Genomic DNA, 12,755 nt, shown 5'->3' on the forward strand with positions numbered 1-12,755 from the left:
TGAGCAGACACCCCGACACCACAATGTAAATAACACACACACACACACACACACACACACACACACACACACATCCCTGTTCAACAGAATCACAGCACAGAGGCGGTGCTGCAAAAAGAAGCCCACCCCCTGCATCTCATCAGCTGCATCACCTTATCTGTGAGGACCACTTATCATAATATTATCCTCTTTAAAAAAAAAAAGTGGGCTTGCTGACTTTATGATCACAATACGTGTGGTTACTGCTGGAAAACAGCTAATTAGGCTAAAGCTTGGCATTTTATATCATAATCAAACATAGTATTACACATATACCATAACAACATAATGTTTATAGGATATTACAATTGTGTGCATTTTTATAGTTAGAATACATACATAAACAAAATACATAAACAACATTTAAAAAAAATAGTTCTGCTGTTTAATCACACAACACTGATTAATTAGCTTTTTTGACTTCTCAACTCCTGCCATTTCTGTCTCCACAGCACTATTTATTCAAACCATTACCAGACAATCCTGGCACACATACCCTTGTTTACAATAGCCCACAGGATGGACATTGGACTGGACTGCTGGCATAAAATGTAATAAGTAAACTCAACATTATAGATATTATGGAAACAGATGGCAGCTCTTGGCAGTAGACGTTTCTCTCTGCCAGTCAGTATTGTTTTATTGACTTTATTTATGATGAATCTGGCCCTGATCAGTAGCCATGTAAGTGAGCCCTCTAAAGGCCAAACCACAACAAGCATTTCATGACGGAAGAGGAAACAAAAAATTACAGCTGTGTTATTCCTGAACTTTTTGGAGGTAAAAAACTGCAAACTTAAACTCTGCTAACATGTGTTATTTTATCCTGTATACAACCTCTGCCAAAGATAGCACACATGGGTCTCATCTTGGTTATTGTATGAATGTATCAAAGGCAATACACTGTAGCTCCAGCAAAACTATGCAAAACATTATTGCATTCCTTGGGAAGTTCTGTAATGTCAAATTGACACAGTCTGTCATTACACAATTTGAGCAGGGCCAAAGACTGGATTTTATAAAGACCGAGGTCACAAGTCTACACTCTCAATCTTTTTATTTATTTATATAATCTTTTATTCAATAACTTAAGGTGTACCCTTCTACGGTGGCTGAGAGGTGCCATCGACAATTACAAAGTGTGAAACACTTTAACAAAGCTTGAGACAAATTTACATTTTATAAAACAAAATTACATTAGCAAAACACTTTTACCAAAGAAAAAAACATTTAAAGGTGGGGTAGGTAAGTTTGAGAAACCGCCTCGAGATACACTTTTTGTTATATTCCATGGAATGCTCTCAACATCCCGATAGCAATGAATATATTAAGTGCTTTGACAAAAAATCCATAAAAAAAATTCCTCTGTGGAAGCTGTAGTACTGTAAAAAGCACGACCAATCATCTGAGCCGGCCCGGCTAAAGTAACTGGATGGCCTACCTGCCTGTCAGCCTTCCATCAGTGCACAAATTTATCTCGTGCCCTCATTGGTTATGTGCGCGTTCGTGTGTGTTGGAGGAGGGGCTCTGTAAGGAAGTAGCAGATTTCTTCCGGCTGTGTATTTTCAATTCTAGCGCACTCGAGCTGGTTTCTCCAAAATTACCTACCCCACCTTTAACATTAACAAAAACAAATTAACAAGATTCGAAACACTTTTACAAAGCTAAAGACAAACACTTTAACAAACTAGAGAATCAAACCTATGGAGGGTACGAGTGTGTTTATGGTTGTTAACATATGTTTTGTCCGTTCTGTGGAAAACCACCTGGGCCAAGTGACATGGTTTTGCTCATCACGATATACTTTCTCGTGCGCAAGAGATACGTTCTCGTGCACACAAGAAAGTTACAGGTTCAACAAGTAGGAAGTGGAGCTGTGCCTTTTACACACAGCCTTCGCTGTGTTTACCTTCATTAGAACAGCTGAAGAGCGACTGCAGGCTGCTTAGTTATAGCCACACACACCTCTACACACACACACACACACCTCTACACACATCGAACTGCCCGATTATTCCCCCTATTCCTCGTTTTATGAAGGAGATGTCCGGTCCACAAGGCGCATGACGTGTGTGTTTGTGCTGTGCTCAGTTCCGCTCTGTGTGTGTGTTCGGGGTGTTTGTGTATGTCCCACAATTCTTTTCAAATGACCATGTACAGTAATTTACACACATATGGCCAACTCCATATGTGTGTGTTCCCAAATGAAAAAAGTGTGTTTAATAGAGAACCGCAGTGACGCGTCCTAAAACCCGGATGTAAACTCCTTCCGGTTCCTTCGTCAAAAACGCAATGCAATTTCTCAATAGGATTTTGGAAAATAGCTCGAAATAAGGTCTGTGGTTGAGACACATTTAAGAGACGGATCACGTTTTGTTCAGCCGGATAATATCCACATGTCTATCCTACTTTTATAATTTTCGAAGCATAAATCTAGTCGCAAGAAGCAAAACAACGTCACGCCAACTTAAGATCCATATTCAAACATACAGATTGTAAATGGTACAAGTTGAAGTGTTTGTTTGAACAGTTTGCAGGAGGCAGGTACTTGCTTTCAAGCAGAACAGGGCAAACAAACTTAGCGGGAGTGTTTACGTGTTCGGTGTAATGACGTAAAACGGCCTGGACAACTTCTGTAGTCTTATTCAGCCACTTGTTAACAACCATCGTTTTTCAGACACGTAAACTCTTAAAAAATCACCAGCGGGGTCACTGCTGATGTATTTAATGTCGTAGAACAAAACGTGATCTGTCTCTTCAATTTGTGTCAAACACAGACCTTATTTGGAGCTATTTTCCAAAATCCAATGGAGAAATTGCATTGCTTTTTATCGAAGGAACCGGACGTGGTAAAAATGCTAACTTACTTCAGGGTTTTAGGATGCATCACTGCGGTTCTCTATCTTAAAGGTCCCATGTCATGGCCATTTCTACTGATCATATTTCCATTGTTGAGGTCTACTAGAATATATTTAAATTGTACAATTTTCCAAAATCACATTGCTTTCTCACAGCATCTCTGTATTGTATGTCTATTCACCAGGTATTGCACAATGTACATTTATTTTTAGTATACCTCAACAATGGAATTATGATCAGTAGAAATGGCCATGACATGGGACCTTTAATTACAAATGTCTATAACAGTTTTATTTTGAAAATCTCACTTCTTCCGCTTTTACTCTGTTGAACCTTGACGCTGTTCCAGTTGAAGTGAATGTGTGCGCGCGCGTTTATAGTGTGTGTTTACGTTCGCGCGCACTGGGGATTCCCCCGCGTGACAAAAACAGCTTCGCCTTTCACATGTCAGCTTATCGCCTTTCATTGCTCATATGCTCTGCGCCCGGAGCGCATGATGTTACCGGATATCTAGACGACGGGTGGCCGTTTCGCCTCTTCTCACTTGTTTTTAACACACGAAAATCTGACATGACCGTAGTAAACTTTTAAACAGTCTACAATTGATCAAAGGTGAAGAGGGCCTGTCGCTGGGGGGGTAATGTATTATCGGTTAGTGGCTCCTTCCTCTGGTTTCACAAAGGAGCAGTGGTTTCCTCGGAGTCCGGTCACAGAGCATCGAAAGCCCGCAAGTAGCCTCTAAATCCTCGGGGAAGGAGGGAGGGGGAAACCCAGAGAAACACCACCATGGCGAGCGACGACTGCAGGAAAGATGAGTCGCTGGAGGATAACCGCACAGACTCGGGCATCGACTCGTACCGCTCCATACTGAAGTCTGAGGAGCCCCGAGAGCCGAGCGTCGACTTCAGCGGGACGAGGGACAAGTTTTCCGCCGTGGAGGAGCGCCTCGACTCGGCTTATGAGTCCTCGTCCATCACGGTGGAGAGTCTGACGGAGATAGTAGATGGCTCCACGCTGGAGGAGCAAGCACCGAGCTCTGAACTCTCTGAACAGGAGGAGAACTTGCTCGCAACTTTCACTGATGATGGAGACACGTATGTTTATTCTCAGTTATTTATGTATTTATTTAATATTTTCTGAGCTTTCCTGGGTCTTTGCTGAAAGGCCCAACGATGCATACTAAACATGGTGCCTTGCAATTCTATTTCTTGTTTAAGTTTGAACCATTTCAACAAGTCTATTATGAAGTAGTCTGCAGTATCCAATAAAGAACAAGGTTGGAAGAGAAACGCAGTTATTTTTTTATTTACCCCAGAATTCATGTATTTTGAAAATGTCCACCCCGTTTTCTCTGAACATAGCAAAGTTGTATTTAATTAGCACTGTGCATTGTTCTTTTTTTGACAACAGTAGCTCTGGTTATTAGGGATGCGACCTATAATTAATATTGTCTACCAACCATGATCAGTTTTCTTTTTCTCAAAATGTCAGAATTAATGAAAAATGCCCGTAATAAAAGTCCAGGAGTGCACCCCAAAGTTATGCAGTTTTCAAAGATATAAAACTGAGACAAGCAACAGATCACATTTGAGAAGATGAAACTAGAGAAAATTGGGCCTTTTTTGCTTGAAAACTTCAATATAAAAGTAGTTGCTGGTTCTTGTTCTGTTGTTTCAGCTCTGGTAGTGCAAGCTCACTCAATTTGATCAGATGGTGGAAACATCCATATATAGAAGTTAGTGGAGACTGTAAATCACACAGCATTGTAGCCACAGCTCTTCATGTGATACTGGTTTTGCAGGGGATTTCATACAGTGTGATACTTCAGACTCTTTTTGTGTCCGTGTCATGAATGTGGATGCACTACTGTGAGGCGTTGCTCAGTGAGAAAACAGAAGTGAAACAGATAGGCCTGGACTTCCCCATGCAGCTCAGACAAGCACATGCTTTGAGGCAGCACTTAGGACGGATTTGATCCAGAAAACTTGTTGATCAGGATAGGACAGTGTGTGCATGTTTTTATTGGTGTATCCCACAATTCACCAGCTGCTTTCTTTCTTCTTCTACCACAGCAGACATCTGTAAATGTCAGTGTGTTACTTGTCATCACAATGGCTGTTTATCCTTTCAGTTTGAGTCAATGAAACTTTTTTTTCAATCCAAATACCTCAACCTCCTTCACAGTGTTATCAGTTGTTTCTTGTGTGACCCACTCCTCTTTTGTTGCCAAGTCAGCAGTCTGTTTTGACGTGAAGCAGAGCTGCTAATGACTCCTGTAGTGTAATCCAGTGATTGATGTAGTCCCACCGTAGTAGAACTGTTGTTGTGTCTTTGACCTCTTTTCATTTCCGCTTGCTGGTTGCTGGAGCCACACATGGTTTCATTCTCACATCCTAACTATAGATACTTGGGAGGGGGGAAAAACACCTGAAACAACGCAAACTGACTGAGCCTGTGAAAGAGTATCATGCAAACATTACTGTTTCCCCCCGTGGGATTCTTTAGCTCTTATTCATTCAAGTCTTAGTCAAACCAGGAAATCCCTGCTCAAGGTGTCGACTCTTAAGTGGGCCAAATGCTTTGGTTTACACATTTAAAACAGCCAGTAGTGACATTAAACTGGATAAACTAGTAGATCTGTAACGAAGTATATTTTTATTATCAATGAATTCATTATTTTCTAGATTAATGGATTATTGGAGGGTCTATAAAAAGTCATATAATAGTTTAAAAAAAACAGAAATGTAGATCAGGGTTAGAGAATAGCAAACAAATAGTCAAAAGGCACATAATACAGTACATCATGCATTGCTATTTTATTGCAGGCAGGTATGTGTTGAATCAATCAGATACTATATACTTTTATTCATTTATCATTCATTTGTTGTTAATAAAGGGTTAGCGTTTCCCTTCATTTATTTTCTAGACGGACTTAAATGCTAACACAAAATAACATTATCTCAATGGAGCACTAAAGTTCAAACTAGTTTAAAGTGTTATATTTGACTGAATGACATGTCTGTGCAGTGGCATTGTTTAATCCCACACTGTCTGTCTCCGACTTGACATTAAAACTCACTGCTGAACTTTAAGAGAGCACAGTGACTTCAGTTTGTAGTACGCTATAAATACTTCAATACATGCATCCTCATCCTGCGTTGTGTTGCTTTCGATATGAAGCCTGAAATATGAGCAATTTAAACCTTGCTATAAACCCATTCAAATCACTTTACAGATAACGAGTCTATTTGTGTTGTTCTAGTTTAGTTTAAATTAAGCTCTGGTGCCATTTCCTGCTTGATTCACACATTTGTTTGGTTCAACTTTCCACAGCAGTTTTGAGGTTAGGGTATTTTTTGTCAACCACTTATACCTGACTTTATCAACACACTATGCTATTTGTTCTAAAAAATGTTATTGCCCCATACCCCAATTACTAACTCTTGCCATTCAGCCCACTGGATGTAACATTTTGAGGTAGCCTCTTGAGATGAATACTGAGGGAAATTGTGAGGCAACTACTTCTTTTGTGGGTTTGATTGCTCAATGTCAAACTAAGTAAACGTTCAGGCTTGTGCAAGCATGATGAATAAATATGTAAATGTTTCTTTGTCACTTCTGCAGCATCCTGCACTTAGCGATCATCCATGAAGAGGAATTCATCTCCAAACAGTTGATACAGATATTCCCAAAAGAAGTCCTGGACATCCAAAATAATTTATACCAGGTAAGTGCAGCATAAATCTTTCAAAAACAAAAGGGGGAATTTTGCATCCAAAGTGACTTCCTCGTAGTATCTTGATTGTGGAGAGGATGATGTATATCTCTGTACTTCCAGAGTACTGTTGTTCCTCTTTATTCGCAGTCCGTCCTCTCTCAGGGACGTGACAGTGGGTGGTTCCAGTGTGAGCTCATAAGGGACTATAAATGGAAACTCCCCTCCTCTACCTCCTCTAGAAATGGTACAACAGGGAGCTGTGGAGAGTATCCTTGTGTGGATGTGAGTGGAGGAATTGTTCCTTCAAGATGTCAGACCAGAGTCTTGCTAGTATAAAAACCGAAGTGAAGGTCAAACTAACAGAACTGTCAAAAGGAAACGTCTGAACTGAAGATTCAGCACTTCATGCTGTGACTCAGGTAGTCTGAGACATGTTGGTTGCCCAGTTTCCTCTCAGTAGTCATTCTAAGACCTCACATTTGAAAGAAGCGTAACCCCTTTAGGTTTTTTAAAAGAAATTCCCTTGATGCATTGAAATGAACAAGCACAAATTATGCAATATTGCGCCTTTTTTGCTATTGTGTGGTGCACAGATGCAATTCAGTCTTACTAATGATAAATGATCATAAAGTCAAGCCATAGCAGATCTCTAATTCTCCACCCACAGCAGCCTCAGTAGATCAGACTGCCGTGCAGCCGTTACCACTTCTTTGTTTTGGACAGGAGGTGCAACTTGCTCAGCTGGAGTGTTTCTCTGTTGGACTCTTTATTCATATGTAATGCATCTGAATGCAACAGGTACAGACCTGTTCTCTGGTTGTTATTCAAAGGCATTCTGGGAAATGCTATGACATAAGTAGAAGTGGCAGTGTTGAAGGACAATGACTACACACATCTACTTACCGGTGGTAACAGCAATGCTTTAATACTACAGGTCTCTTTCTAGGGGAAGCAAAAACAAACAATTATCGTTTTGATAAAGAAGTCATTTTTTTCATCATTTTGTATGAAACCAGGATCTGATTTTGTGCTGCACACAACACAGCATGAGTCTGCAAAAAGTCATTGAGTTTGTTTTGTGCTGAAAATGTTAAGGTTTGTTCAACAACTTACATATATTCCAACAACATCATCATTGTTATACTGCAGATTTATAAACATTAGAATAGATTCTTCAATGGCCTAAAGCAGGGTTGTCAAACTCAATTTCTTCGCGGGCCACATCAGCATTATGGTTGCACTCAAAGGGCCGGTTGTAACTTTAAGACTATATATCAAAATACATATATAAATATTTAATATATATAAAATAATGTATTATATGACATTATTGCCTCTGCATTGGACTATTATCGGATAGGGTAATAACTTCATAATTAACTACGTCTGAAAGCAGAAGTCTAGGGCAAATTATTGCAAGTCTCTTCACTGAGAATGTTACAAAATGATTTAAAAAAAAATCTAATTCTGAGAAAAAGGCAAATTCTAAGAAAAAATTAATATTTTGAAGAAAATAAGTCAAATTCTGAGAAAAAAACTTGTTCTGAGAAAAAAAGTCAAATTCTGAGAAAAAAGTCAAATTTCAGATGCATTGTGGGATATGTAGTTTATAGGCAACGTGCTTCTGTAAATCGGCATGTAACCGTATAATAAACATTATATTCTTTGCAATCTCTTGAGGGGCCGCATGAAATGAAGTCGCGGGCCGGATTTGGCCCCCGGGCCTTGAGTTTGACACCCCTGGCCTAAAGGCTCAGTTACAGTTGTGTTACCTTATTCAGCAATAGTGAACAAATAGACATTAATTTAACTTAACATCTTCGAGATAATTACTTAAATTAGGAATGAAACTGTAATTTTTTATCATAAAACAAATAATTTTAGATTAATTTTTTTCTGAATAAAATGAGGGAATATTGTGGGTTTTAAGTAGTCCAAAATCCAAAGACATTACATGGACAATGTTATAAATCAGAAGTAAAGTTGTAAATATGTTTGCTTGATAATTGACTAGAACAACTAATTGATTATCAAATGTTTTGCCAATCAAAAAGTTATTCCCTTGGTTTAAAAAATCAATTTAATCAGAGACTGACTGTATCACACATCCTTTTATGATTGGTGTTCCTCAGACGCCTTTGCACCTGGCCGCCTACCTGAAGCTGCCGGAGGTGGTGAAGCAGCTGGTGGAGAAGGGGGCGGGGCTTGAGCTGCAGGACCAAGAGGGGAACACCGCGCTGCACGTGGCCTGCCAGCACGGGCAGACAGAGTGCGCCACGGAGATGACCCGAGACGTTTCCCCCAGCAAGATGGCTCCGGTCCTCGAGATCCAGAACTGGAGAGGTGAGGAAAACACTGACTGCTGCATCACTGCTGTTACTTGGAGACATTTTTAACTGACTGCACCATCTGTGTGGTTTTTTGTTTTGAGTAGCTGATGTTGAACTTCCCAAGATTGTGCAACTCTGTTAAGTGTGTCGAAATGTCACATAGCGTTCTGGTGCTTTCAAGGCAAGGCTATTGTTATTGCTATTGCTATTGTTGTCAGCTCTTTAAAGAAAATAATGAACTTGGTTGCTATTTCTCAACTAATATAGCTTCAAAAGAAACATTTGAAATGTATCTACCAAAGTCGGTTTTGTAAACTGTCCAGCTTCAAAAGTTTGTGATATATTGTACACCCACAAAATGTTAATTTGTGTTTTCTTGCATACATATTTGAACGCCAGGACATAATCAGTTGTATACAATCAGATAGATGGATAGAATCGGAGGATGAAACCCTCTTTATGTCACACATGCACACACAGTCAAATGTGTTCTCTGCTTGTAACCCATCCTAGTACTAGGAGCAGTGGGCAACCAGTTTGTATTTGTGCTTTTATTGAATTCATCTCTCAGTCTCCTTTGCCCTGAAAGAGAGCCCCATGTCCCACATCTCATTAAGGTTTTGACTTGCAGGTCTCACTTGTCTTCACTTGGCTGCACTGAACAGGCAACATCTGATAATGAAGCTCCTGGTGAAAAAAGAAGCAGACTTGAACATCCAGGTTAGTTGCATCATAAGGATTATATAAATTGATTAAATATTATTATTTAAAAGTTTTTTTGTAATGCAGTTGAAATAACCCTTTAAATAATGTTTAAATTGCCATGATATATAACTTGTACCTGCAGCCCCGACTCAGCTGCCACTTATGAGATTAAATCTAAATGTCATAGTCATTAAAGTCTGCTTAATTAGTCTGGGCTTGGGGTTTCCCCGAGGATCCCTCCTATGAGCCAGCAATGTGACAGTATTTATTATCACACTGTTGTTTACTGGCCTTATGTTGTGTTCTGGACTATAAAGCTGCTGCACCTGTGCAATGCTGATAGTGATATGAGCCGAGCTCAGGGCTTCCTGCCGGATTCATAGGACATAATTAGATCCCAGATATGATTAGGCTGGGCTGGCAGTCAGTCCCAAAACTACCCCAGACATTCCTCTCACTTTAAATCAGCAGCCAAACATATCACAGTGCTTACATCCGGTACATTATTATTATTATCATTACAATGTGACTATCTGGCCTTTTCTTTCCAGCTTTTAAGAATGCAAAATGTAAAATACATATCTGCATATTTGCAAACGGAAAGATGTCAAGCAAACCAATTATACAAATTAAATTGACCAACTTTATGGTAGTGTGCCATTTGTGTATCTGTGGAATTCCTCATTGCTATTTTCCATCCACGGCGCTCACAGGAAGGAACCAGCGGGAAAACAGCTCTCCATCTCGCCACGGAGCTGCACGACATCACGTCGGTGAAGCTGCTGCTCAGCTGGGGAGCCGACGTGGATGCTGCCATGTTCAACGGCTGCACGTCGCTGCATCTCGCCGTCGGGAGACAAGACGCCGCCATCGCCAACCTGCTCTGCCAGTCCGGCGCCGACACAATGCTGCGAAACATGGAGGACGAAACAGCGCTGGATTTGGCCGACGGCAACGATGACGTGAGTTATTGTGATTTAAAAGTTACAGGTCAGCGGAGACTACCGAGATGGACCACAATACATATTTTAACATCTTTTGTGTCCTTGTCTTTCAGATTCTGGCTCTTTTTCCTTTTGATGACATCCAGATCTCCGGGAGGTCGGTGGTCAGCGTGAAGTTTTGAGCTAAATCTTAGGCTTAACAACATTTATTAAATTGCCTGGAGCTTCATGTGAGTGAAGATATTTGATTTAAAAACAAAACAAAAGGAAAAAAAAGCAGAATTTTTAGCTAACGTTTTTTTGTTAAATAGTGCCTCTATTTCTAGAACATTCTGATTTGATGTGTATTTATCCATTATCTAGACAAACGAGTGCAACACAAAATATGACTTCCCCCTAACAGAGTGATTCAGATGTATTGCACACTGATAGAAAGTCATTGGTTCAGTCATTCTGCCTCTCACAAACCACCTCGATGCGAATCCCAAATCCACATTTTAAATGAACATAAAATATACTACCTCTTAATCACATTAACCTTTGTAATTTAAATATTGGACATTCAAATAGCTTTTTTTCACAGTTTCTCAAACTGTATCAGTGCTTTGATTGCATTTTATTTCATAGCCATCATTGTAGCCACATACTTTTTTTTAACATTTCTTTTCGCCACACCAATAACTTACAGACGATCACAGAAAGACTTTTGAGGAATGTAATCAGAGAATAAATGTCAAACTAACTGTGTCCCAAAGAGATCTAATCACTGCTTTTTCTTATATATTTTATAAAAATATAATATATAACACAAAATGCAGCTTCCTCCTTTGTGATTGTTCAGCTTTGCTACTTCATGTAGTCAAGCGGTTTTCTCTATTTATCTCATCCTATCCTTAATCTGCAGTAAACTGTTCCTGTACTTTGGTTTGTAATTACACTGCCCTGTCTAGTTAATATAAGCCGTTTATTTTGTAATAAAATGGTAAGAAAACTCATGCACGTTGTACGCTTTTCTGGGTTACTGGAATCTTAGGTACATTTTAAAAAGAGACATTATCCACCATCTGCTCTTCACAGATAGCTCCAGCTTTATCAAAAGGGTTAATCAAAGATATTTTGGGCGTGCAAACAGGAGACAGAAGAAGCAATATCAATATGTGCTATGTTAGTAAAAGAAAAGGAGAGGTGAAGTAATTAAATGAGCCCTTTATAGACTATAGCGTGAAGCACTACTGTGATTTGTGTACAGCAAAAAAATCTGATCATACATTAATACAGTTAATAACGACAAGACTCTCGCATATAAACAGTTCTGTGTTTCCTGTAAGCTACTTTTAGGTGTACCGTTTTGTTTGCCTGTAAGCAATGGCTCCAATAATACAATGGTTGTGGAACGTCTGAGAATTCCACTCAGCTGTAACCTTTATTATACACACATAACAACAACAAAGCATGCTGGATAATAAGCTAGCAAACTGTCATGCACAGGTGAATAATGACACGTAATCTGTGGTGATCATGGTCAGGTGAATGGTGCTCTGAGGGTTTGACTGTGACAGATTAAAAGTTATGGTGACTACTTCCAAGCAGACAAACATCTGTGGTGAACGGCTCGAACAAAAGGTTATGAAACTATACCTACTTCCCTATTGAGCCTATGGCGGTAAGCTATTTGTGTTATATTCACAGTGTACTGTAGGTCATGCTGGTGTTGCTAGGGGCTATGTTAATAACAAAAAGCTGTTGTGAAAAAGTGAGATAATCCAGTGTCTCATGATATATACTCTATTCCATGTATTCCTCTTCTAACTGGGCTGATTGATTGATGCATCAGTGAGACTGCAACCTTGTGTCAAAAACTGGTGGCATTAGTTGTGTTTTATGTTGTAAATAGAAAACATTTAATCATTTTCTAATTTTACAAGATTTGTATGCAGGTAATTGCTGCTTTTAATCATGTTGGAAATAACACAATTAGGCTAAATTGTCAAGGTCGAGTTCTTTAATATCATATGCACAAGAACAACAGTGAAACGGCCGTCTATATTACATATCTTGGATTTTAGGCTCTCTCGAACAATGCTCATTAAACGTATATTTAAAAAAGAAAATCACAACTAAAAGAAAAACTCGAATCGACATGCAATAGCGCAAGTTAAA

At 39.4% G+C, this 12,755-nt stretch overlaps 1 protein-coding gene across 1 annotated transcript; it reads left to right on the forward strand.

The window, feature by feature from the left end:
* Positions 1-3,298: 3,298 nt before the first annotated feature.
* On the forward strand, positions 3,299-11,590 carry nfkbie (nuclear factor of kappa light polypeptide gene enhancer in B-cells inhibitor, epsilon). The gene is made up of 6 exons (XM_034240150.1): positions 3,299-3,992; positions 6,523-6,625; positions 8,749-8,959; positions 9,578-9,666; positions 10,365-10,613; positions 10,709-11,590. Exons 1-6 carry the CDS (start codon positions 3,685-3,687, stop codon positions 10,775-10,777), a joined length of 1,029 nt encoding a protein of 342 aa, XP_034096041.1. The 5' UTR covers positions 3,299-3,684; the 3' UTR covers positions 10,778-11,590.
* The last annotated feature ends 1,165 nt before the right edge of the window (positions 11,591-12,755 follow it).

Source organism: Gymnodraco acuticeps, unplaced genomic scaffold (assembly GCF_902827175.1).
Source record: "Gymnodraco acuticeps unplaced genomic scaffold, fGymAcu1.1, whole genome shotgun sequence".
NCBI lineage: Eukaryota > Metazoa > Chordata > Actinopteri > Perciformes > Bathydraconidae > Gymnodraco > Gymnodraco acuticeps.

Bases quoted from the DNA above. Each gene is read 5' to 3' on its own strand.
- nfkbie (XM_034240150.1), top strand. From the start codon at position 3,685: ATGGCGAGCGACGACTGCAGGAAAGATGAGTCGCTGGAGGATAACCGC. The intron at 8,960-9,577 runs GTGAGGAAAACA...TTTGACTTGCAG, and splicing joins CGAGATCCAGAACTGGAGAG to GTCTCACTTGTCTTCACTTG. The intron at 10,614-10,708 runs GTGAGTTATTGT...CTTGTCTTTCAG, and splicing joins TGGCCGACGGCAACGATGAC to ATTCTGGCTCTTTTTCCTTT.